At 41.0% G+C, this 27,461-nt stretch overlaps 1 protein-coding gene across 6 annotated transcripts in view; it reads right to left on the bottom strand.

Moving 5' to 3' along the window:
• LIMS2 (LIM zinc finger domain containing 2) overlaps positions 1-27,461 on the bottom strand; it is a 55,932-nt gene that overhangs the window by 27,511 nt on the left and 960 nt on the right. Inside the window, exons 1-4 of one of the 6 annotated variants that reach the window (XM_084638317.1) lie at positions 18,149-18,209; positions 3,325-3,484; positions 603-669; positions 158-278 (exon numbers count right to left, since the gene is read on the bottom strand). The exons of 1 other annotated variant lie outside the window; for it this stretch is intronic. In XM_084638317.1, coding sequence (XP_084494443.1) covers positions 158-278; positions 603-669; positions 3,325-3,480 — 344 coding nt within the window. In that variant the 5' untranslated portion in view covers positions 3,481-3,484; positions 18,149-18,209. Of the gene's footprint in view, positions 1-157; positions 279-602; positions 670-3,324; positions 3,485-11,506; positions 12,977-17,357; positions 18,038-18,148; positions 18,210-27,461 lie in introns of those variants that run through there. 4 more of the 6 variants (XM_084638314.1, XM_084638316.1, XM_084638315.1 and 1 more) reach the window with 4 other exon arrangements.

Here is a 27,461-nt window from a genome sequence, read left to right as displayed (position 1 = left end):
GTCAGTGTCCTGTCTATTGCCCTTTCTCTACTCATCTCTCACTTTCCAACCACTCAGTCCTACTCCGGCCACTTCGTTTTGTTTTACTGTGCTGAACCTTCTGCTCCCACATCCACAATATACCGGGCAAAGCCCCTGTGGCTCTGCTCTCTCTTACCTGCCAGCATTTTTTACGAAGCCTAGGTCGGCAAGTGCCACATCACAGAGCTCACAACGGAAGCATTCTGGGTGCCAATTATTATTCATTGCCTTGATCACACGTCCAATAATGAACTCACCTTGGAAAGAAAAACACAACTCTTAGATGCAAACAGAACCAAATTTCAGCAAAAATCTCTCCCGCACATCCACCACCATTCCTTTTCAATGCCACAAGGCTCAGTATATTCTGACTTGCTGAAAATACCACTTCCTCCCAGAAGAGTACCAGAAGCACACCTTCATTCCTAACCACTGCCAGAGTAATTCTCTATTCCTGTCCAGAGAGCCTGATGCTTAGAATGACCCCAGGGTTAAAATTTTCATCCCCAGTGATCCTTTGCCCCATGACTTCTACTCAGGGAAGAGAAGAGACTAAATAGTTTTGCACATGGAGATCTTACCACATTGCCCACAGCAGGGTGCAAACAGCATCTGGAAATCATGCTCACAATACTTTCGACCCTCAAACTGTTAACGAAACAAAGGAGAGAAAATCCTTAGTGAATCACAAACTGTTCACTGTAAAAATACAGACTCTATTATTAGAGTTTGCAGTGGCAAACTTGTAAAGGTTGAGCAAGTGTTTCCATTTCCAACCCATTCTTCAGTTGCTTGTCATTGCCTTGAAAAAAAATCTTTCACTTTCCATACTTTTTCTCAACCCTATGGAGAATTTTCTTGGACAATGTAGCCAAATTAATGTGGGCAAAGATGCAGGGGAAAACCAAAACCCACACAAAACTCCACTGTTCCTGTAATTAGCTTTTCTTGTCATTTTCTTCTGGGTTTTCATACCTCAAAAGAGCTCAAATTTTACATGATTGTTTTCCACACAGAAAATGAAAAAGAGCTTAGCATTTTAAAAATTAGATAGTTTACAAATTACATTTGTACATGTGCTGTATAAAATTTTACAGACAAGTTCACTAATTTTGGTTATCCAACTTGAGAAGCTTTGTGCCAAATTTTCCGAAGACCCAAGGACCCACTCATGCCCTTTTCCCATATGCAATGCTGAGCACTTTTTTTTTCTTTTCTCCCCTTCTCCCACCCCCCACTTTTCTTTAAAGAAAGAAAGAAAGAAACCGTGAAATTAAATACAGAAAATTAAGTTAGTGCAGTATTAGGGGTGAGAAACTGAACACACAAAAATCAGGAATTCAGAAGTGAAGATTCTGACAGAAACATTAAGCCCCAGCTTTTATTCTACCATTTAGGTATTTAAGTACCTGTCCTAATTTGTGCTTGCAAGTTAGGTACTTATCCAGCTCTATGCTAGTATTTATGCCTACAACTTTATATGAACAAAACACAGGGACAATTTTAATATGTGTGAAACTGAGATCCATCTGAAAACTGGGCCCTAAAAGGATGCTTTCAGTCAAATGTGGCCAAAAATTTAGACTTTAAAAAACGTGCTTTTTAAATAAACAGGATGTGCATGCAATGTGGTCAAGTTAACATGGATATAGGAATCTTGTGTTATGAATTTCCCAACTTCTGCATGTATGGTTTTTAATTTAGTTTTATTTTCGAAATATGTATTTTTCTGTTCCACTGCATCCTAATTTTGCTTTATTTATGTTTAACCGGGATGAGGGGAAAATGACTTTCTAACACAACTCTGGATTTGTCAGTCAAGTCGATGATAAAGCTTAGGATCAAAAGAAATGAAAAACAACAAGATTAGAGAACTGAAATTCGCATCCCCACAAAGTCTCCCCATTACTGGTCAACTGGCCAGGCAGATATCCCAAGGAAGAAGACAGCAGTACATTTAAATTTAAGGCTAGTTTCGAGTATGATCATTTCAAGGTTAAGAGACACAGAAGCCTACGGGGAGGGAAAAGGCTGAGGGGGCTGCTGACAGCACAGGGCCAATCTGAGCTAATATGGAGACGGTGAAGCAATCTGACTGAGCCCCTCACTGGAAAGATAAGATTCTGCGGACAATCTCCCGCATCATCTGCCCCACCAACTTGGAGGAAAGAGCCAGGGGAAGAAGGTGGAAGAGGAATGAGTAATAAGTGTTTGTGCAGAACTGAAGGAATAATTGACAGTGATTTCCTGACAACATGAGGATGTGCAAACCTGAAATGTATCTTAGCCGTCACATGGCAATGGTAAAGATCACAGCGTCACTTTTCTCTCAACCTGAACAAGCAGCTATATTAAAATAAGGAAAATGGTAATATCCTACAGCTACAATGCTTCTTCCTATCCCAGACCCTCCTGCCTGGCTTCCTGCTATAGTTTTAAAGAAAAAGTTCCTGTATGCTCACATCAGCCAAGGTCACGAAATAGAAGAAGATTGAAGGGGAACGTTGAAAAAGAGAAGATTGAACAAATTGGGTTTGTTTAGTCTGGAGAAGAGAAGACTCAGGGGGGACATAACAGTTTTCAAGTACATAAAAGTTTGTTGCAAGGAGGAGGGAGAAAAACTGTTCTTCTTAACCTCTGAGGATAGGACAAGAAGCAATGGGCTTCAATTGCAGCAAGGGCAGTTTAGGTTGGACATTAGGAAAAACTTCCTGTCAGAGTGGTTAAGCACTGGAATAAATTGCCTAGGGAGGTTGTGGAATCTCCATCATTGGGGATTTTTAAGAGCTGTTTGGACAAACACCTGTCAGGGATGGTCTAGATAATACTTAGTCCTGCCTTGAGTGCAGGGGACTGGACTAGATGACCTCTCAAGGTCCCTTCCAGTTCTATGATCTCATATCTGCAGGGAATTACAGTTATCTCCACTGATCTCCCAGTCCGCACACAGCATCTCACACTCTCATGTCATGTGGCACTGGACCATGAGCATTTCACCTTGACCTGACAAGGTAGCCCCTCAGTCCCCTCACTCCGGTGACAGAGGCCCCTGCTGCTTCAGATTTAGCAGTAATGTCTGACTCAGCCCTCTGAGAGGGCTAGTTACACTGGGAAGGAAAAGGCAGACAGAAACACTGATAGCAGGCAAAGAATGACACGAAGCTTTATCCTGTCAGATGTTGAGTGCTCTCAGTTTTCACAGAGTTCAGTGAGAGCCACAGATACTCAGCATCTCCCAGGATCAGGTTTTTAAAAGGGGAAGTCAAGAAACTTTCTATAGCTTCACATAGGCAGTAATCTCACCTCATAGAAGAGTCCATCTGGGAACTGTCTGAAACACTGAGCACAGACAAAGCAGTTCTCATGATAGAGCTCCCCATTGCTATTCACAATCCTCTCCGAGGGATCAAAGCGAGCCTGGCAGCGCTCACACACTGCATTTGCGAGGGCATCAGACATATTACTGAGAAGGAAATAAAGGTCAGTGTCAGAACATGGGCAATGTCACAGCTATCAAATGAATATGCATAAATCACACAAGTAACATTAGTGTCACCATCAGGGAGTTTCTTCTTGTTTTTCATCCCTTTTTGCACGAATAAGTATGATGAAAATAATGCAGCATGCAGGGGAATGGAATCAACAAGTTATTCAGAATCAACATCCAATATTTGTTTACATCCGACACAGGCGGAGGTGACAGCCACACAGTAATTTGCAGAACTATATGATGGATTCATTTATTTTACACTTTTGACCACCTTGCCTGCCCTTTGTTCACAAATCCCCCTCTTACCTACTTATTCCAGACATCCTCCATTAAAACACAAAATAAATTAAAACCCCTGCAGAGAAATGTTTTCTCCTTTTCTCCTCGTATGCATAACTGCCCCACCCCCTTTCAACAAACACCACACTTGCCTGAGGCCTAGGATGGGAAAGCATGAGGCCAGGTGTTCTATGTATTAAAATGTCATAGCTTTAAAGTCCTATCTCTCATGTCCCTGCAGGGTTAGGAATGGCAACTTCAAAAAATGGGGAAGATTCCCAGTTTCCAAATGGGATCAGTTTTCTTTTAAAATCTCAAGTATCCACAGAGTATCTGAATTTAGAATGGTAACATTTTTAGGTATAGTAAAGCTATTTTATATTTTTTTAGATGTTTTTGTTGTTCCCTCTGAGCTCTGCATGATTGGAGTGATGGTAGCATTACAGGTTGATGCATATGAAAACCAAACCCAATTAATATTTTTAAGACACTCAAATATTTATAAAATAGCCTTCCTGTAGCATATGTGGTATATACAGAATACTTGAGGGGGTGGTATAAAAGGTTTAATCAACACTTGCATATGGCCTGCATACATTTCTTCTTCCTTTTCTTTCACTTTGTTTGTAATGCTAGTTCATCTTTTATTTTATGCATAGCATGAAGTAAAGACCACAGTGGTGGCTGTTCTATCTTTCCCTAAAGCAAGGGGTCAATCTCTGTGCTGCAGTAGACAGCTAGATTTCTTTTGTTAACATTATTCTGGGTCATCTTGTTTTCTGCAAATATTTATTGAAAACAAGAAATCAATACATGTACTCTAGTAGTGGCAGCTTCTCTTTCCTCTGACCAGTCAGAGGTGCCAGCAGAAAAACCAGACATGGAAGACAGAAGCCTGATTCTCCAATGCCTTACGTCTTGTATAGTCATTTACAGTCCTGCAAAGTGAATATAAAATGGTTGTAAAATGTATCAAACTAGAATTCCCCACTCTCATTGGTGGAAACACTTTACATCCATTTTGCACAGGTATAAGCCAAAGGAGAACCAGGCCCAATGATTAGATTAGAATCAATAGTACTAATTTACAGACATTAAAATGGATTTTCTTTCCTCCCTGCAGTACAAATTGGCCTTTACACTTAGAATCTCACCAAAATTATGAATAGACAGGAAATCCTGTAACCTTGTGGCCCACAACTCATGGTTTACAGAAACGCCAGACATTTGCCTGAGCTCTGCTGGGGCAGCACAGGAACAGTCAATGTCAGTGTTTGTAGCAAAACCCAGAGGCCATCCTTGGGATCTGATCAATTCTGTTTCCAATCACAGCTTTGCTTCAGCTAAATCACAGGCCAGGAAGGTTCATAATGGCAGGATTTTATACAATAATTCCACCATCGATCACTCAAATCAACCTGGAAAAAATTTTAAAAAACCACTTGGTCCCTGGGTTCAAAAGCTTAATCTTTCTAGACTACATGGGGAGGGGGGGTGGGAGGGAACAGCAAGGAGGAAGATAAACAATAAAAAAGGCAGAGAGTATTCTAAGTGTGAAGCTGTAATTACCGCTCCTCTCATTCATCTTCTGTATTATGGAAAGAGACTAGAGGGGTTGGGGGAAATGACAGCTTCTATGACTAGAGAGATAAGGTGGCTGAGATAATATCAAATCTCAAGAAGAGGTCTGTGTAGCTCGAAAGTTCTCTCTTTTACCAACAGAAGTTGGCCCAATAAAAGATATTACTTTATCTCACCCACCTTGTCTCTCTAATATCCTGGGACCAACACGGCTAACACTCTAAGCTTTATGACTACAGTGACCAGATAGCAAGTAGGAAAAATCAGGACAGAGTGTGGGGAGTAATAGGTGGCTATATAAGACAAAGCTCCAAATATCGGGACTGTCCCTATAAAATTGGAACATCTGGTCACCCTATTTATGACTGTCAGAGTTCCACGTATGATATGATACTCCCTATGTGCCCAACACTAAGCACAATGAAGCATGTTTCTGTTTTTTCTTGGTTACTAACTTTAAGTTATTAAAAAAATCTGCTACTTACATTTCCGTTTTGAATGTATTCTAGTTGCTCTCTCAGAAAGAGCATGGCTCCCCACCACCTTCCACTGACATTATACTGGGTCCTATTGCCCCAATACTGCAAGAATGGAACTGGCTGGCATTAGACAACTGTGTTCTGAGCCCTCAGCTTGCAATATGCACAGTTGTATTCCTGCGATGAGTAAAATGCAGATGATTTGGTCAGGTCTAGAGGGATAATTCCTACTAAGAACTATTTGTCACGAGAGGTTTTAGGAAAAAAAAGTCACATGGGAGCGTCAGCAAAAAAAAAAAAAAAAGATCATGGAAATTTAGGGTTTAATCTTTGAACCCCGTCATTCATGAAAGCAGGATTGTAAAGGCCCTTATTCAGGCAAGTAGGTTTGAGGACTGTAGAATTACGAACTGCCTTCAGTAAAAAAGCCTTATAACCCTGTAGGACAGTGTTTCCCAAACTTGGGACGCTGCTTGTTCAGGAAAAGCCCATGGCGGGCCGGGCCGGTTTGTTTACCTGCCGCGTCCGCAGGTTCGGCCGACTGTGGCTCCCACTGGCCACAGTTCTCTGTGCCCGGCCAATGGGGGCTGCGGGAAGTGGTGCGGGCCAAGGGACTTACCGGCTGCGGCTTCTCGCAGCTCCCATTGGCCTGGAGCGGCGAACCGCGGCCAGTGGGAGCCGCAATCAGCTGAACCTGCAGATGCAGCGGATAAACAAACCAGCCCGGCGCGCCAGGGGCTTTCCCTGAACAAGCAGTGTCCCAAGTTTGGGAAACACTGCTGTAGGAAATTAGAGCTCCCACTGAGAGTCAAATGATCTGTTCTTTTGTGTGGCCACATTATTGTCCCCAACCTCTTTATACAGCCTGAAATGCAAGCTTGAAATGCAGCTCAGGATTTAACTTACAGCTGTCAAAGAAATTCATTCAGCTCACCCACTCACAAAAATGAGAAAATGTCACAAGTTATGGGATTTATTTTTATACACAACAACACCCATGACGCTTACTGCAAAAGAGAAACTGTAGATACCATCAAACCCCGAACCCTATAAGACCATTCCAATGTCCCAACATCTCTGTTATTGCATTAGATTGTGAGGAGCAGCAAAGAGGGTGATTAGACTATATTACCTAGTTTAGCTGTTAAACACTTCTGGGATTTGGAAGAGAAAAAAAAGTTAACTGATAAAAGTACTTAAGTTTAAAGAAACTGGCAACTGCAAACAAGATTTCCTTGAAAATTATAAGCACGAGGACTGTGCAGATGTCATCATACTGGCCCAAGAGGTGCAAATATACAATTGATCTGTTCCTTAAAGATTAAGCACAATAGAACCTAGTAATCTAGGGGGGGAAAAGTAAGTAAATGTCTGTATACAAAATTACATACTACATACACACCAAAATATATACCACACAAATATACCGTATGTCCAGCCCAGTGGCCTATTGGTAGTGCTCCCATGCAGGGAGTCTATGCTTAGTTGTTAGTCCCAAACTCTTACTCATCGGGTGGGAGTACCATAAAACCAGTGTATTCTACGCACGCGCACACACCCCAGAGGGAAGAAAAGAGAAGAAATATCTTGCAATCTTTCCAATGCAACTCCTCCAGCCATCTAGAACCAATACTAATGGAAGTCTCTCTTCCAGTCCTAGCTGGCTAGGACATTGGCTACGATTAGGTTTGACAGAGTTTGATATTATAATTTCAAAAGATAATGTCAATGTTTATTTTTAAATATTTTTATTGATTTAAATGTTCACCACTGTGCAAAATTATGGGGTTTAAGTCCTTTTTTCAATTTTTATCAATTTAAATTTTCACAGTTATGGGAAATTGTGGGGAGGGGTCAATAGTTATTTAAATTACAGTAGATGCTCAGATTCAAAAAGTTAAAGCTTTGTAACTATTAAAACACAAATTATTAACATCACATGGAAAACTATACACAGTAAATATCCGTGAATCAAATTCTACTAAATTCTCATGTAGCATTTTTACTTTATCTATTGATAAATTTCTATTATTATTGATGGACTTTTTTGTCCATTTGTGTGTACAGTGAAATTTACATTTACTGATATTTACCAATAAAAATCAAATCCTTCCAAGCCTAGATATGATACAGGTCTCAGAACTGGGAGGGAGACAAAGTAGAGAAAATGTAAGGGGTGAAGATGTAAAAATCCTTATAATCCCTGCAGAGAGAGAGAAAAAGGACAATCACTGTGCCAATGAGAGACAAAAACAAAAGTATGTAACCAGGAAAATAAAACTACTACAAAAAGTACAAAGAACTATACATAGTTTTACATAAGGTCAAACAAATATTCCCTACAGATTTCAGAGTAGCAGCCGTGTTAGTCTGTATCCGCAAAAAGAAAAGGAGTACTTGTGGCACCTTAGAGACTAACAAATTTATTTGAGCATAAGCTTTCGTGAGCTACAGCTCACTTCATTGGATGCATTCAGTGGAAAATACAGTGGGGAGATTTATATACACAGAGAACAGGATGTATTCTGTATTTTCCACTGAATGCATCCGATGAAGTGAGCTATAGCTCACGAAAGCTTATGCTCAAATAAATTTGTTAGTCTCTAAGGTGCCACAAGTACTCCTTTTCTTATTCCCTACAGAGATCATCTGAAAATTTATCGGTTTTAAAGAATGCTAAACTATGTTTAAGTTCCACATGTTACAGAAAAACTTTCAGCCGATTCCACATATTACGGACCTCTGTTCCATTTTGGGCAGTCATGCCAGGGAATAAATGAATGAGTAACATGGCAGATGGAAATCCAGAGATCAGTTCCTAGAGCCATCCTGCAGTCCAAGAATAATTTTCCTAATACAGAGAAGAGCTCAGCTGGTCAAGCACATACAGTCTAAAGCCTACTCCTCTTCTCTTCCCTGCCTCACTCCACCCCTCTGGGAGACAATGAATTTGCAGATGCTTGGTGAACTTTCTTAGCCATTGAGGCCCCACCTACACTACATTTACAATGAGGGGTGCCTATGGATAACATGATTGTTCCCTGCCTCAGTTACAACACAGCTGAAATCTGTAGGGAACACATGCTCCTGTGTACATTATACATCACAGCTGTGCTGCAACCAGGTCAGAGGACAATTGTATCATAAATGGGTTCCCTGATTTGTATCTGTAAGATAGAGAGGGCTTAATAACAATGGATCTTGCATAACCATGGGTTGAGTTCTATACTCTCTTTAGTTCTTCACTCCTGACACTTCTTTCAGTTTTACTTAACACATTTATTCCTTTGATCTCAAAAGAAAAAGAAAAAAAAGGATTTAGTCTCACTTTTAACTTTAAAGCAATCTCATAACAGCCACAAGATGCTAAAGTACAACTCTTTTTCACTGAGTATACCCTCAAATAAGAAAAGCTACAATTATTCCAAGCAATTCAGTAATTTACTCTGTTGTACTCAGATATCAAACACAGATGTCCCCACTGTTTAAATAATAAGCTTGTAACACAAAGACAGGAAAGACTATTAAAACAAAATAAATGGCAAAACATCCTGAACTTCCAGCACTGTGACCGAACGTGGCACGACAATGAGAGAGCAGAGCAGCACCTCAGCAGTGAATTATCCAGTCTTTCACCAGTTTGCGTAGTTTTCTCAGATAAATACACTAATACTCAAACTTTCTTAGAAGCATGTCCTACTGGACACTAGCACTGCTCTAAACTCTAGTAAAACCTTCTGAACATATTTTATGTGAAGTGAAAATTACAGGCAGGAGCTCCAGGTGACATACAAGCTAAATCACTATCAGATTTAGCAATATTTTAGAGAGTCAGCAAATTGGGCTTCTCTCCCTCCAGAAGACGTGTCTGGGACTTCACACTATGAGAAGACGGTTAAAAAAAAAAAAACCAACAGTTGCGAGACTTTTCTGCTGCTCCTTCCTCTTTTCAAACATCTCCACCAAAAACCTCAGCAATGATGCAGAGTTGGTGACCCTGAATCGAGAAAGGGAGCAAGGTAAATAGCTGGCACTGCAAAGAAAGTACAAAGGACAACCTCAAATGAATGGATTAGTGGGAGACAGTATGCAGAATATGGATGCAAAAACAAGGAGGATAAGGCTAGTGAAAGATCTGTTGCAACATTTCTGATAAGACTACCAGTTTTATTCCCCTACTTTTGAAAACTCCTGCAATGGAATGAGTGTTATTATAGCATCACTCTCATGGTACTAGGGTACATAAGAGACATGGCTCAGCTGCAAATCCAAGAGGGATTTCTGTCACAAAACAGCACATGGCAGAAACTGAGTTTTGAAATAATGACTAGAGGTTTGGGGGGGGGGCAACAACAGTCCTGATGTATTGTTATGGGCCAAAACATTTTGCTTCACATCAGTCATTTCCCACCACTAGGTGGAGGCATTTGCTTCAGTGGTAAAGAAGGTTAATCTTCACCCTCTCTGCACTTGTCTGAAGAGTTTTAACTTGCTGATGGGCTGAATATTCAACAAGTGTTGAAAAAAGAGTGTGAGAAAGAAATGCTAAGATACCAGAGTGATGGATGCTACAAGAATCTGGAGAGAGAGGCACCACCCATACATTACAGAATTTTACAAAAAAAATTCCCCATAGGTTCTGCTCCACCAGTGGGAGCCGTTGGGTAGACAAGGCTCTGGAAGGTTCCATAGTTACACCACCATGTCAGTTCAAGTTGTAAGGCAATAAAAAGGCAGAAAAATAGGAAGCCATCTTTTCTTCACTAAAATTCCCACTGGCTCATCTGAATCAGTGGTAGAACTGATAGGGAAGATTTTTTTATGGAATTCCTTAGTGTAGACAAGGACACAGAAATTTGTACTGGGATACTCCTAGACTATGACTCACGTTAACAGAACAACACAAAGAAAATAAGAGGAAATATCTCACTACTAAAAATCTCCCAACTCCCCTTAACATTTTTCCCCAAATCCTTATTGTCCAAAGTGATTTTTATCTGAAATGAAGCCAACGTGGTAACCAACAAAAGGTACTCTTTCTTTGAAAGGTACACTACCAGCTTGTGCAATTTTTGTAACAAGTAACTGTGACAGGTTCAATCACAGAGACCCTCTTGGGACTGTCACCTGATGTGCTGAGCCTACCTTGGAGCCCGTTTTCTCTGCCAGTTTGGGCCTCCAGAACCCTGCCTTGTTGAGCCAGACATGCCAGTCTGCTGCAACACAGACCCAGGGTCTGAACCATGCGCCGCAAAGCTGCAGACTTAACTGAAAACAGCTTAAGAAGTGCTCCTGTCTCCAGCACCCAGACCCCCAGCTACCAATGGGATCCAAACCCCAAATGGGATCCAAACCCCAAATGAATCCATTTTACTCTGTATAAAGCTTACCATTTTACTCTGTATAAAGCTTAGCAAACTATCCACCCTTTATAACACTTATAGAGAGTTATGCACAGCTGTTTGCTCCCCCAGGTATTAATTACTTACTCTGGGTTAATTAATAAGCAAAAGTGATTTCATTAAATATAAAAAGTAGGATTTAAGTGGTTCCAAGAAATAACAGACAGAACAAAGTAAGTTACCAAGCAAAATAAAACAAAACACGCAAGTCTAAGCCTAATACAGTAAGAAACTGATTACAGAGGAAGTCTCACCCCCAGAGATGTTCCAGTAAGCTTCTTTCACAGCCTGGACTCCTTCCTAGTCTGGGTCCAGCAATCACTCACATCCCTGTAGTTACTGTCCTTTGTTCCAGTTTTTTTCAGGCATCTCTTGGGGATGAAAAGGCCATCTCTTGAGCCAGCTGAAGACAAAATGGACTAGCTTCCAGGGCCTTTTATATTCTCTCTCTTGTTAGCAGCAATCCCTTTGTTCTTCTGTGCAAAATCACAGCAATAAGATGGAGTTTGTAGCCACCTGGGCAAGTCACATGTTCATGAATGATTCAGCTTTTTGCAGGCCCATGCCACTGTTTACATGTTAGTTTGAACGTTCCCAGGAAAGCTCAGATGTGGATCGGCATCTCCCAAAGTCCATTGTCAGTAAAGTTTTTCTTGATTGGGCACTTACTGAAAATAGTCCTTTCTCAAGAAGCTGACCAAATGCTTCATTGAGGCTACTTAGAATCAAACACATTGAGATACAACTACATAGCCAATATTCATAACTTCAAATAGAAAACTGATAAACACATACAGACTGCATAATCATAACCAGCAAACTACAACCTTTCCATAGAAACCCCACTTGACCTCCTCTGTACAAGATCTGGTGCAACCATAGGACCCTGGTTGCAAAAATGATCTATAACAACACAGTAACATTTAAGATTACTGGAATTGAGAGTAGAGAAAAATATTTCTTTGTTCAACATGTATACTAGACACACATTTGACAGCCCTGTATGTGTAGTTTTATTTTCCCCCAGCATAGTTAGTTTCCTCTTTTGCTTGAGCAGGAGTTTCACACAGCAACTGGAGAGAACAAACAAATTTAAACTCTCTTTTTTTGTATTTTTAAAACACTACTAGGTTTCAAGTTGACTGTGCTTCTTTTAGCATACCTGGCTCTCTCCCCTCCCTTCTGGCCTAACACCCAAATGGAACTGCACACATATTCTTATTCCTTCCCCTTAACCAGTGATCCATGCTCAGTCTGTCACTCCATCACCTCTCATCCACACTCAGATGGATAAAAATGAAGCAAGGTGTTCAGTGCAGTTCACAGCCATAACATGACAAATTAACAAGGGAGTCCAGGGTCTCTGGTTATCCCTTTGTCTGGCTGCTACAGTTATTAGTTATGTGAGGGGGCCAAAGCTTCAATAAAGCAAAAATAAAGGTTCAACTCCTCCTTTACACATTTCAGCAAGCTACAGGGAACACACTATCTGCATGGTTATCCCAAAGGAGAACTGCCACCACACACAGCTGTTTAAGACACATTGCAGCTATGGATGTGTCTTGGATTTCACACAGGAGTATCCTAGGCACATATAGCAGGTACTCCGGTTCCTCTTCCACCCCTTTCTCAACACAGCAATATGCTTGGTGAATTTTCTGAAACGGCTTTAATTTACAGTATTCCCCTTAAACCAAGGAAGTGCCTTTTCAGTCTTCTTAAATAAATTTAATTTAACAGATTATATTTCTCATCTTCACAAAGGTATAACTAAAATACCCTCTTTATATTTAAAATTCTTGTTTTTCCTGTTTCCATTTGGTAAATACTAATTCCTCCAACACACATACATTCCCTCTCCCCACTCAAATCTTTTGAAAGGACCTAAAATGGCCATAGCTATGTTAGTTTAGTAGATTCTATAACATATATTTTAAAAAGTCATGCCCAAATATGCCTGTCATTCACCATCAACTGATATCAGCACAGCCTTGGGATTGTCATCATTTGCCTGAAGGAGCACTAAATATTGGGGCTTTTTATATTTTGGGGAAGGAAACCACACAAAGTATCCTTCAAAAAAGAATTCTCAGCAAGCAAACTGTAGACTTAAAAACAAAGCCATTTACAGCCCAGAAAGCAATTTCCCCCACAGATTATAATTAAGGCTGCATGTCTGTCATGGAATCTGTGACTTTCTGTGACCTCCATGACTTCTGCAGTAGCCACAGCAGCAGTTTGGGTGTGTGGGAGGGAGCTCAGGGCTGGGGCAAGGGGTTGGGGTGCGGGACGGCACTTACCTTTGGGGGGCTCCCCAGAAGTGGCCGGCATGTCCCTGCAGCTCCTAGGCAGAGGGGCCAGGGGGCTCAGCGTGCTGTCTGTGCCCACAGGCGTCGCCCCCGCAGCTCCCATTGGCTGCAGTTCTGCGGAGCCGGCACTTGTGGTGGGAGCAGCGCGTGGAGCACCCCTGGCCACCCTTCCCCTAGGAGCTGCAGGGACATGTTGTTTGGAGCTGGGTAGGGAGCCTGCCAGCCCCGTCAACCCTCCCCCCAACCCCCAGCAGCACCTACCCCCCTCCAGCACCCGTGGTGCCCCCAGGCCGCCCCTCCAGTGCACCCACGCCCCCCCACCCCAAGTTTTAGTTACGAGTCTCTAATAAAAGTCATGGACAGGTCACGGGCTGTGAATTTTTCTTCGCTGCCCGTGACCTGTCCATGACTTTTACTAAAAATACTTGTGACTAAAATGTAGCCTTAACTATAATCTAGAACAGTGGTTCTCAAGCTTTCCAGACTACTGTATCACTTTCAGGAGTCTGATTTGTCTTCCATACCCCAAGTTTCACCTAACTTAAAAACTACTATCTTACAAAATCAGATATAAAAATACAAAACTGTCAGAGCACACTTGTACTGAAAGATTGCTTACTTTCTTGTTTTTACCATATAATTATAAAATAAATGAACTGGAATATAAATGTTGTATTTACATTTCAGTGTATAGTATATAGAGCAGTATAAACAAACCACTGTATGAAATTTTAGTTTAGTTTGTACTGACTTTGCTAGTGCTTTTTATGTAGCCTGCTGTAAAACTAGATAAATATCTAGATTATTTTATGTACTCCTTGGAAGACCTCAGCGTACCCCTGATTGAGAACCACTGCTCTTGAGTACCCCACTGATAAGAGGAAGTAAAGTCCTAAACCATAAATAGCTTTAGAGATCAAAAAGAGCACTGTGAATTGCACTTGGAAGGCAACTGGAAACTAGTACAGACTATATGTCATAGGTATAATATGACCCCTGTGTGAGCTACCACTCAGTCAGCAAACATTCACATTGAAGACTATTCAGGTAGAATAGTGCACAAGGATAATCACATACAGAAAGCACTGCAGTAATCTAGTCTAGCATTGACAAAATTATAGATACTTATAGTGAATTCTGCATTGTAAAGTATATGGGACTCAATCTCATTGTCAAACAAAGTCTTTTGAGGGAGGGAGCACTCTTGGCCACTGCTGCTATCTGGGCATCCAAAACAAGTCAATGAAATCAAAGTTCCTCAATTATAAACCTTACTTACAAATGGTAAACATACTTCACCCCCTTCAACCTAATGAGATATCAGCCCCAACACTTGCCATGTATGGTGTTTTTTCCTATCCACCAACATCACTGCAGTTATGTCTGTACGGAGCTTCAGAGACCAAGCTCCTAGGCCTTATCTACACTAAAGGGAAAAGTCGATCTAAGCTACACAATTTGAGTTACATGAATAGCATAACTCAAATTGACATCGCTTAGATCTACTTACTGTGGGCTCCACACTACGCAATGTCGACAGGAGACACTCTCCCGTCAACTCCCCTTACTCTTCTCGATCAGGTGGAGTACAGGAGTCGATTGGCGGTCGATTTAGCGGGTCTTCACTAGACCTGCTAAATCAACCGCCGATGCATCGATTGCCACAGCATTGATCCTTTGGTAAGTGTAGACAAGCCCTTAGTCAAGCTCCATTCTTGACAGACAATGGGAAAGACAAGTGACGAAAGCATCTGGGTCTAGGTGTTATCAGCATGCCAATGGTACTGCAGCCCAAACCATCTCGCTATCTCCAGTAGTGGCCTCACATATACATTTTACAGGCACAATGACGACAAAACCCAGCAATACTTCAAATGAGAAAGTTCTCATGCAGATAAGCAATATCCAAATACCAACCTCTTAACAAAATTATCAGTTGTATTTTGATTTAATGACATACAAGAATAAAATCTATATTGTTCTCCTATATCTGTATTAGCTTTGTACTGCTGACACTTGTTACAATTTTTGCCTCTTGTGAAAGCTGTATTAATATGGGGAAAGATATAGAGTAAAAATGATACTATTTTAAAGTTTTGGGTTTTTTTAAACCATAAAAGTCAGGGCTTGAAAAATGTATTATTGCACACCTACTTGTTCAAAGACCAAGCCTATTAGCCCCAGTGAAAAATACCTAGGCCTTCATCTAAACCACTCTAGCCATAACCCATGCAATTTACAGGAATAACACTGTGCACACTGTATTTATCTGTAACTTGTTACATTATGAAAATATATTAATTAGCAAAACGACTATCTTCTTACCCTTTCTGGCTTCAATTCACATTCTCTTTTATTTTCTATCATAGACCATGGCGTATTTTTTCTGCATCGTTTCAGTGTCTGTTTCCTTTTCACCTTCTTCCCAACCAACCCCTTACATCCTTTCCCCTCTCCTTTTCTGTACACTGTAATCTCTATCTCCTACATTGTTCCCCCACCATCTCTCTCTTTCAGTACCCTACTTCTCTTTTCTAACTTATCCTATCAGCCTCTCTCTCCGTCTTACTTGCACACTCACCCCATCCACATCCTAATCACAGATACACACACTTACTCACCCCCACCCCTTTGAATATAAAGCTTGAAAAATTTGCCAGATACTTAACAGCCAGAGGGCTAAAAGGGGGCGGGACTAAACCAAGATGAAGGACCCAGCTTTCCAAGATGAGAAGCCAGGCCACTAACGAACAACTGGGAAACAGAAGGTACTAATATTGCTAGCAGGGTGCTGTAACTGGATTCTACTTGCGGCTCCAATTTATTCTTCACCACTTAGTAAGTGTCTGATAAATTTGAAGACTCAAACCACCTCTGGCTGCTGAAGCAGAGCATTCTCTCTCTTGCATACCACTGCCCTCTTCCCCAACCCAATAGCTCCTGTGTCCACCTCTGCTGCTCCTCAGAGCTCTCCCAAGCGGAATCAAAATAAAATTGACCTAATTCTTGTCAGTTTGACTAATACCACAGGGTTCTCATTAACATCTGTGAAAACTGACACAGCTGTCCTCAGTTTTTACTCTGCGGAATAGGAAATCTCTGGGTGGAAGCACAAGTACTGGAGCCATCTGGCTACAGTCCACAGAGCCTTGCATCCGACGAAGTGAGCTGTAGCTCACGAAAGTTTATGCTCAAATAAATTTGTTAGTCTCTAAAAGTGCCACAAGTCCTCCTTTTCTTTTCACAGAGCCTTAGTTTACCCTTCTTCAGTTTTCTTTACAAACAGGCAACCTAGAAGATTAACTCTCTCTTTGAATGAAAGCTTAGATTCAGCAGAAGTCAAAGAGCTCACCCAGGAAAGCTGGAAAACTTCTAAGTTATTTACAATATGTAAAATCAACTGCCTTGTTCTTAACAATATACGTGGAGAAATGTGCCTGAAATCAGACAATGCTAAAACCTTTTCAGCATTTAAAACAACTAGAAAATTTTACACTAGGTCCTTGTTCTAGCACAGTGCCTAAAACCCTCACACTATTAGCAAGACCAGAAGCATTGTTGGGTCTGAAGATCCCTGTATGTTGCTTCAAATGAGAAAGGTTCGCCATTGTTGCTTTCCTGTTATTGTTACAAACTGAAAGCCTCCGTGCTAGGGAAACCTTTTCCTTCATAAACTATCCGGAAATAAAAATACACTAATCTGAGCCTGTCGACAGACACCGCCTGCTTCAAAAGAAATGTATGGAGCCTTAAGAAACATTCCAACAATCCCATTCCCTTTGTCTCAGAGACCTACCCAGGTATCCCAGCTGTTGCCCGTGTCTCGTCTTTCAGCAGTGACCCTGTGCCACTCAGCCGATCCTGCCGGCGTTGATAAAGCTTAGAGGACGCCAGCCCCCGAAGTCTCATGCCAGCCATAGCACCAAATACCACTGTGAAGGGGAGTGCAGAAAGACAACTGGAGAGAACAGAAGCACTGAAATTTCAGTGAGTCACCTTCCTTCTGGGAGTTTTGCTTAGTTCTCAGAAGTGCTAAATCAGGACAGACAGAATCCTGCCCAAGTGCTGCTTCTTACAAATTATCTGCCATTCTGTTACAATTCTAACAAACCAGATTTTTTCTTTCCGGTATGGCCCACTGAAGCCAGTGGGTAGGATCAGCACCAGAGATTAATTCTGTGTCAGATTTGCACACTGAATCTACACATGCTCCATTTTCCAAGAGATGAATTTAAAAATCTCATTCTTCAAGTAACTCATCCACTTAAACCAATAAAGCTCCTCAGTCAAACCAGAACAGAACAACAGTAGAAATGCAAAAGAGGTCAGTGATCTCCGAGCAAAGCACTCAGTCCTTTTCTGCAGACTAATATCAGATCCTGGCTACACTAAGTTTTGTCCCCTGAAAGATGGTGCATCATACAATATGAGATATGTACGATGTCGCAATCAGCAGAACCCTTCACTCCATGTTGATAAAGCATACCCCCAACAGCAAAAGCATGAAGATTCTTGCTCTCCAGATATACTGCAGTCTGCAAGAATTGCATTCCATGCAAGATCAGGAAGCTGAGAAAAAGAACATACTTTACATTCCAGCCTCCAGAGCACTCACTTTGCTGAGAACTGAGCAGGGTTTCAGTCAGGCGCCCACCCTTTACACCACTCCTGCCTCCCACCCTCTAGAGGAAGAGAGGATCACATTACACAAATGGCTCTAAAAAAAAAAAAAACAAGCAAAAAAAAATTCTGAGACTACAAAAGTCGATTCCTTAAAGGAACAAAAAAACAGAGTAGAGGATGACAGGAACATCCAGGCTAGAATATCATCACATCAGAAGAAGCACAGTCCAAGAAAACCAATCCAAGGGCCATTATAATCTATGGTTTATTTATTTTACAACAAATGATGAAGAGAAAAAACAGGGGATTTTCAAGTCAGTAATGAAATATTACATATATCATATCTACAGTCTGAAAAGCTCTTGAAAAAATATGAGAGGATTCAGAGTAGCAGCCGTGTTAGTCTGTATTCGCAAAAAGAAAAGGAGTACTTGTGACACCTTAGAGACTAACAAATTTATCTGAGCATAAGCTTTCGTGAGCTACAGCTCACTTCATCGGATGCATTCAGTGGAAAATACAGTGGAGAGATTTATATACATAGAGAACATGAAACAATGGGTGTTACCATACACACTGTAACCAGAGTGATCACTTAAGGTGAGCTATTACCAGCAGGAGAGTGGGGGTTGGGGTGGGGGGGAACCTTTTGCAGTGATAATCAAGGTGGGCCATTTCCAGCAGTTGACAAGAACTGCTAGAAATGGCCCACCTTGATTATCACTACAAAAGGTCCCCCCACCCCCGCTCTCCTGCTGGTAATAGCTCACCTTAAGTGATCACTCTGGCTACAGTGTGTATGGTAACACCCATTATTTCATGTTCTCTATGTATATAAATCTCCCCACTGTATTTTCCACTGAATGCATCCGATGAAGTGAGCTGTAGCTCACGAAAACTTATGCTCAAATAAATTTGTCAGTCTCTAAGGTGCTACAAGTACTCCTTTTCTTTTTATAACGAGGGGAACGATTTTCATAACTGTTTAACAGGGAGTGACCAACAGTGGTCCCTTCTGACATTAAAATTTATGACAGAAATAGTTTATACTGTAATTGAAAAAAAAACAACAAAAAACAGGCAGAGATGAAGAACATCATTGTTTCAAAGAGAAGAAAGCAGCAGCATCCTCACCTTCAGTTCCTCTTACCTTCCCTCAAGTGTTTCAGTCTGCCTGCAAAGAATTTTTTTTTAAATTGCACTTGTGTTTTTTTTATATTATTTTACTTCTTTATGGTGTATAATGAGGACCTGATTTTTTTAAATTTTCAAAATGGTGTTTCCTGCTTGCTTTTAACTTTAGAAATAGCAGGTATGCCAGCTCTAATCTTCCCTGGTATTGCTGAGGGATCTCCTAGGAATGTCTTGGAGGATCTATGTAGTTACAGCTGTTACCTTTAATTGAGGGTGAAAATGTGAAATAATTAACAAATGTGTTCTTTTTTCAAAATGTTAAAACCCACTTAGATTTAAGACTAATCAACATGTTTTAGAACAGTCTGAGTAAAAATCCCTTTCACACTATCACTATTTCTCTGGCACACCAGTCATCACAGTCTTTCACACTAGACAGGATCTGAACATCTAATGTAAAAAACAAATGTTGGTGGGGGAGAGAAGCTTTCAAAATGAACTAAACTGTTATTTAAATAATGTTTTTTAAAAAAGCTTTTGGGCTCTCTTTATACCTCACAGGCTAAAAAGAGCCCCAGCCCAGTTCTCCACCACCCCACATCTGCAGGTCACCGTCAAGTGACAGGACTGATGTCAAAACCTTATTAACAAATCACTGTCTGAGACTAAACTAAAAAGAAGGCTGCCACACTTCTCTTAGGCATAGATGAGTAGCTCCCAAGAGAAGCAGCTCAATGATGTCTGATAAATCTCTAAGGACTTTCCAGTGAGTTGAAATTTACTCAGCTAGCCTCAGAGGGCATGTTTAGATAGAAAGATAAAAATAAGATTTATTTAAAAATGCATTTTTCAACCCAAAAGACTAAGAGTGGTTGTTCGTAATTCAGACAGACAAGCTCTGCATTAGCGCTCTTGTTTGTGGTCAGAACTCTTCTTGTAATTAATGAGGCTTGCAATACACTACTAATTTATGCCAGTATAACTGTGTCGCTCAGGGGTGTGGAAAATCCATATCCCTGACCAATGTAGTTAAATTGATATAACCCCAGTGTAGACAGTGCTATGTCAAGGTGAGAGCTTCTCCCTTCGACATAGCTTCCACCTCTCAGGTAGGTGGAGTACCTACACCAATGGGAGCAGCTCTTCCATCTGCATAGGTAACATCTTCACTGCTGCTGCAGCTCTATAAGTATAGTCAAGCCCTGACATTTGTACTCCATCTTCCCGATCACACTCCAACTCATTTTACTTGCAATTATATCATAAAGAGAATCACCATGAAGAAAATCACATGCACAGTAATATCTCCCTTTCCTTGTTAATTAAAAAGAGTGTGGACAGATGCTGGCCTACCGAAATACTTTCATAGAAAGTAATATACTCCCTGCTTCTTATCTTAACTGGATTAGGGAGAATCAATGAGCATATCTGTAAATGCAGCTGCTCTTTTTCTTTTTTTTTTTTTTGTTGACTGCAGGAAGTACAGAGGAGTATCCAAATCCCAATGGGGCTCAAGTAAAATGATGACAAAGATAATGTACTAATACTTATTATACTAATAACACACTAAGGACCTTTTCTTAGCACTAAGGACCTTTTCTTAGACCTTTCAGAGTAACAGCCGTGTTAGTCTGTATTCGCAAAAAGAAAAGGAGTACTTGTGGCACCTTAGAGACTAACCAATTTATTTGAGCATGAGCTTTCGTGAGCTACAGCTCACTTCATCGGATGCATCCGATGAAGTGAGCTGTAGCTCACGAAAGCTCATGCTCAAATAAATTGGTTAGTCTCTAAGGTGCCACAAGTACTCCTTTTCTTTCTTAGACCTTGTCTGCAGTTGGAAATATGTGTACATATTTTTCTGTATTGATGTAGTTTCAATAACAAAAGCTATACTATAAAGAGAACACAGAAAACATACAGGTAAAAATGCCTAACGTAAAACCACAGTACTAAAAACAAGAGACAAACCTATTTTCCAGTCTATTTACTTCGTGCATTTGACAGCACTTTGCTTATTGTCAGTTTCACTGTTTCTCCTTTTGTTGGAGTGTTTCATTGTTTCTCTTTCATACAGCATCCAGGGAGGAAAAAAGAATTAATAAAAGAGGGGAAAGTGATTGAGAAACCATAAAAATTATAAGGGAATACAGGGGTAAGAAGAGTACCTGAAACCATTTAACTTTTTTTTTTTTTTTTTTGAAAACTGACCAGATTTCTTGTATATGGTGTCCCTTTAAAGACAACCTTCATCAGGCAAATGGTATTCTTTGCTTTTGCTAGCCCTTTCAGAGGTTGCTTAAAACACACTTCATTATACTTTATACGTACATAGCGTTTTTCACCCGAGATTCTCAAACAACTTTACAAGTTTTAATTATGAGATTTCATGTTGCTTTAAACAAACTAAACTATAAAGAAAACAGGTTTCTCCGGTCTCTCTCTGTTCTAGTATATTAGGATGTTACTTGTAACAGTAGCTTGTATTTTCAGCCAGAAGCGATTTTTAAATTGACCATATCCTTTTAAACTTCACACTGTTCACAGATCGGAATTTGTGAACAAATCTGACTGCCACTGGTTAACTAAATGACTCCACTTCTCAATGCTGTGGTTTAGTAATCTATAAAATGATATAGCAACTAATTAGGATTATATTCATTTTACAGATTAGTAAACCAAGGCAATGAGAAGTGGAGTCATTTAGTTATCAGTGGCAGTCAAGATTATTAGTCACATATTCCAATTTACCCACCCCATTATCTTTTTTCCTCTCATGATCCCAAATCCCAAAAATCTTTTGCATTCTCTGTTTCAGCCCAGACCCTCCCACACTGTAATAAATAATAAGTGTAATACTTAAAAATGCATTGTTCAATATACAACCAAAGCAGTCATTTACATTTGATACTTTCACATTAAAAACCACACTTATTTATATTATTGAAACATGTCGGAGGTCCTATTATAAACCAGGACTCTACTGTGCTAGGCACTGTACAAACAGACTGTCCCTGACCCAAAGAGATTACAGTTTAAAAAGTAAAAGTACCATGTATACGTTCTTATTGTAATTTTAATTAATTGGACATCCCCCCTACTCAAGGGCATGGGGTAATTAAATAAACCTTATTATTGCAGCTAATTACATTCAGAAAGTTATCTTCACCACTAGAAGGGCTAGAACCATTTTTAACATGAAAATTCAGTTACTGGTTTTTTCCCTCTGCAATGCTTTCTTTTCTATCTGTCTTAGGTATTGATATAGCACCGATAATTATAGAACCTAGACAGCAAGTTCTTTTGTACCCTCTTATTTGTGTTCTTTCTCCCTTTCTTTCCACTGTGTCAGCACTATCTCTTTCTCAGTCTGTTTAATTTCCTCTTTCTTCCAGTGCCACAGAACAAAATCATCCAATTTTTAAACCAAAAAGCCATTTATGGTATTTTCTTAGCTCCAGGTGTGTCCACACTGATCAGTACTATGTAGAAACTCAATTTTGGACCAGTTCATCCTGTTCTACAGTACTTGAATCCCAACAGCTCCAGAACTGAAAAAGATTGTAACTTGCCAGTACTGTATATTCCAAAGAGACTAACTACTATTTTGCAAATGTCATACAACACCTTGCCTTCAGCAGTAATGCAGTGTAGAGCAGAGGTTCTCAAACTGGGGGCAGAGCATGGAATGTATTCTGGGGGTGTATGAGAAACTTTGGGATAAAAAACCAAAAAACTTACTGTACACATTCAGAGCTGGGCAGCTGGATCTCTGAAGGCAGCCACCCAGTTCTGAAGGCAGCACCGCCACCAGCAGCAGAGAAATAGCGGGACAATACAATACCATGCCACCCTTAGTTCTGCGCTGCGGCTGGTGGCAGCATTGCCTTCAGAGGTGAGCACCAGGCCAGCTGTTGCCGCTCTGTACTCTGCCTTCAGAGCTGGGCAGCCAGAGAGCAGTAGCTGCTGGCTGGGCACCAGGGGCGGGGGAACTACTACAGACACAAAGAAGTGGAGGCATGATCAAATAAGTTTGAAAACCACTACTCTAGAGCCAGGGCTGTGAAGTTGTTTGCTGGGGGTTGGAAATCTTTCCTGTGTTCACCCAGGACTCAATAATGCAAGGAGATGAGCAGACCTACTGACCTCTCACATGTTTAAAATTAAGCTTATTCACTTTGCTGGACTGGAGCCGGAGTGCTCAGCACATTGAAGGATCAAGTCCCAACTTCATTATTCTTTTACTGAGAAAAAACCCCAGTTAACACTGGACCATAATAAATATTTGTCTTTGAGAAATTGTTCTATGGCAGAGGGAGCAATGGAAGCCATGAAGTTATACATTTTCACAACTGACAAGTTTTCCAGGTTAATTTTTTTTCAAAACATTAAACAATAGGACACCCACATGTCTGCGCGCTTCACTATTTGGAGGTTCCTGCCAAAACCCACTCTATATAAGAAATCCAAGAAATTAGCCATTTGTATGATCTTTGAGAGGGGAAGAAGTTAAAAATCCTACATTATTTTAGGGAACTACACACATTACAGTAGCTTGTGTACTCTGGAATGTTCCACAAAGCCTTATGGTATAGGTCACATCATGGCACTGAAAACAATGTTGATGCCTTAAAAGGCAGGGCTCTGAATATGCACAAGACAATAGCACAAAAGTGTTTAATTAATGTATTACCATGATCACTGGATTTGGCAAACTGGATTGGATGGGCCAGGCCACCCAGAGAACCCTTGCTCTAGACAAATTTTTTGGTGGCCTCAGAGCGTGGCCACCAATTTTTGCTCTCACACTTTTCCCTACAATACTTAATTAGCTTTAGGAAAAACAAATAAATATACATATATACACATGTCCAAATCATAGTAATTTATTTATTGCTAGTTAGTAAGTCTGTTATGAAAAAAGAAAAGGAGTACTTGTGGCACCTTAGAGACTAACCAATTTATTTGAGCATAAGCTTTCGTGAGCTACCGCTCACTTCATCGGATGCATAAAGTGGAAAGTACAGTGAGGAGATTTTATATATACACACAGACCATGATAAAAAAGATTTTTGCTGGAAATGGCCCACCTTGATTATCATACACATTGTAAGGAGAGTGATCACTTAAGATGAGCTATTACCAGCAGGAGAGTGGGGTGGGGGGAGAGAAAACCTTTTGAAGTGATAATCAAGATGGGCCATTTCCAGCACATTTCCAGGAGTTAACAAGAATGTCTGAGGAACAGTGGGGGCGGAGGAATAAACAAGGGGAAATAGTTTTACTTAGTACAATGACTCAACCACTCCCAGTCTCTATTCAAGCCTAAATTAATTGTATCCAATTTGCAAATTAATTCCAATTCAGCAGTCTCTTGTTGGAGTCTGTTTTCGAAGTTTTTTTGTTGAAGGTCTGTGTGTATATATAAAATCTCCTCACTGTACTTTCCACTTTATGCATCCGATGAAGTGAGTGGTAGCTCACGAAAGCTTATGCTCAAATAAATTGGTTAGTCTCTAACGTGCCACAAGTACTCCTTTTCTTTTGGCGAATACAGACTAACCTGGCTGCTACTCTGAAATCTGTTATGAAAAGTGATATTAACAAAGTATCACTTTTCACAGCAGACTTACTCAGCCCCGCCAAGCCTGGGGACAAATTAAGCCCTAGATGTGGGGGGCAGGGTGTCAGGGGAGGCAGTGGGAACATGGGGGTTGGTGGGTGGGGAGCTGGGAGAAGCAGCTGTGGGGGGGCGGGGGGTTGGAACCTGAAACCCCATGGCCAGAGCCTGGAGCCTGCCGCCACACAGCCAGAGTCCAGAGTTGGAGCCTGAAGTCCCTCGGCCAGAACCTGCTTCCCCACCACCCCAGAGCTGAGGTCCAAAGCCTGAGCCCCACTGCCCCGGGAAGGTGGGGAATTTACTGGCTGCCTGCTCCTCCAGCTGCCCCAGAACCTGCTGCCCAGGCATCTCCAGAGGGGGGCAGAGCCCAATCCCTGCCGGCAGTCCCAGCAATCAACATCAAGACAGTGCATTCAGGAGGAATGGGAGGGGAAGGGGCCACTATTTTGCCACCCACCCCATCACAGCCCAGGAGGCTGTGGCTGCAAGAAAAGCCCCTGGTGGCCAATGTTCCCTCTAATTTTTGACAGGCCGTGTGTGCAAAAAATTTCTTCTGTGCAAATTTTTGTGCACGCGGTGTTTCGCCGTGTGCTCAGGATTTAGGATCTGTGTGTGTGCACACACGTGCACAGCTTAGAGGGAACAGTGCTGGTGGCTGCATTTGAGAAACACTGAAGAGTATCAGAGTAACAGCCATGTTAGTCTGTATTCGCAAAAAGAAAAGGAGTACTTGTGGCACCTTAGAGACTAACCAATTTATTTGAGCATAAGCTTTCGTGAGCTACAGCTCACTTCATCGGATGCATCCAGGTTTTCTCCCCCCGACACCCCCAAAAAAACCCACTCTCCTGTTGGTAATAGCTTATCTAAAGTGATCACTCTCCTTACAATGTGTATGATAATCAAGGTGGGCCATTTCCAGCACAAATCCAGGATTTAACAAGAACGTCTGAGGGTGGGGGGGTAGGAAAAAACAAGGGGAAATAGGTTACCTTGCATAATGACTTAGCCACTCCCAGTCTCTATTCAAGCCTAAGTCATTATGCAAGGTAACCTATTTCCCCTTGTTTTTTCCTACCTCCCCCCCCCAGACGTTCTTGTTAAACCCTGGATTTGTGCTGGAAATGGCCCAACTTGATTATCATACACATTGTAAGGAGAGCGATCATTTTAGATAAGCTATTACCAGCAGGAGAGTGGGGTGGGAGGAGATATTTTTTCATGCTTTGTGTGTATATAAAAAGATCTTCTACACTTTCCACAGTATGCATCCGGTGAAGTGAGCTGTAGCTCATGAAAGCTTATGCTCAAATAAATTGGTTAGTCTCTAAGGTGCCACAAGTACTCCTTTTCTTTTTACTGAAGAGTATGGCACTCCCCAGGTAACCCAAAAAAGAAACCCACAGAGTTTTTTCAAATAGCACAAAGTAACTTCCCTTTCCCCTAAACTTGAATGATCCTTGCCTCATGTGGAACATATCATTTTAAACATTATCACACACTGTACCTAAATGACACAATCAGCTTGGCTCATAGTCTAAATTCTTCCCAGATTTACCTCCTCTCTCCCCAATCCCATTCAAGAGCTGGACAGATGCTCACCAACAGTGACAGAATTTCTAACACTTTGAGCTTAATCCTCTCCTAAGGAAGTGGAATATATACACAACATGTCTGTGGTATATTCACATGTTACAAGAGCCAACACTGAGCCCACGAAGTAGCAGCAGCTGAGGTTCTGATAAAAAAAAAAATCCCATTCTGTAACAGACTGGAGCAGCTAATATATATATACACCAAATACACCCACATAGCCACATCAGTCTATCATCATCCATTGGGTAAATGTTCATAGTTTGGATATGAGCATGTGATAATTATTCACGATATTATTCTTTCCAGTATCTCCACAATGGGATAGGTACTCTACAAATCACAGAAGACACAGTCCAAGTTTACACTCATGGCTTTCTCTATTCTTTGTACTTAAAAAATAAATTTATCCAGACTCTCTTAACAGTTCTTAGCTGTGAAAAGAAGTGATGGTTAAAAACCACTGCAATATAGTAGGGCTAAGGACACGAGGATTCAGTAAGAAATAATTCCCACAATGCACCATTTTAGAAGTTCATACTCATATTTAATGCTTTTCACCTTCAAAACACTTTGCGAAATAAGTAAGTTTTTCATTTTACAGAGGAGAAAATGCGGAAGACCGGCTACATAACTTGCCTAAATCCTCCCCAAATGTTAGAGCTAGGATTAGAACTACCAAGGGCTCAGGTTCTCATCTCATTTACACTAGTACAAATTTGCAGTAACTCTACTGACTGGTGACAGTGAGAGGGGTACTGGGCTCAAGATGTTCATCTGTCAGTTCTGTGCTCAGAACACCTACCGCCAAGACTCAGGGCCAACTGGGCAGAGCCAGCTGCCCAGACCCAGAGCAGAAAGGATCGCAGATGACAGCATTTTATTGGAGGAAAGAGAACTGTATGTATAAATAAGTAACAACTGTGAATT

Source organism: Lepidochelys olivacea (genome assembly GCF_965140295.1).
Source record: "Lepidochelys olivacea isolate rLepOli2 genome assembly, chromosome: 9".
Lineage (NCBI taxonomy): Eukaryota > Metazoa > Chordata > Testudines > Cheloniidae > Lepidochelys > Lepidochelys olivacea.
The sequence above is the reverse complement of the archived record's forward strand: the minus strand, read 5'-3'. Positions and strand labels throughout refer to the sequence as shown.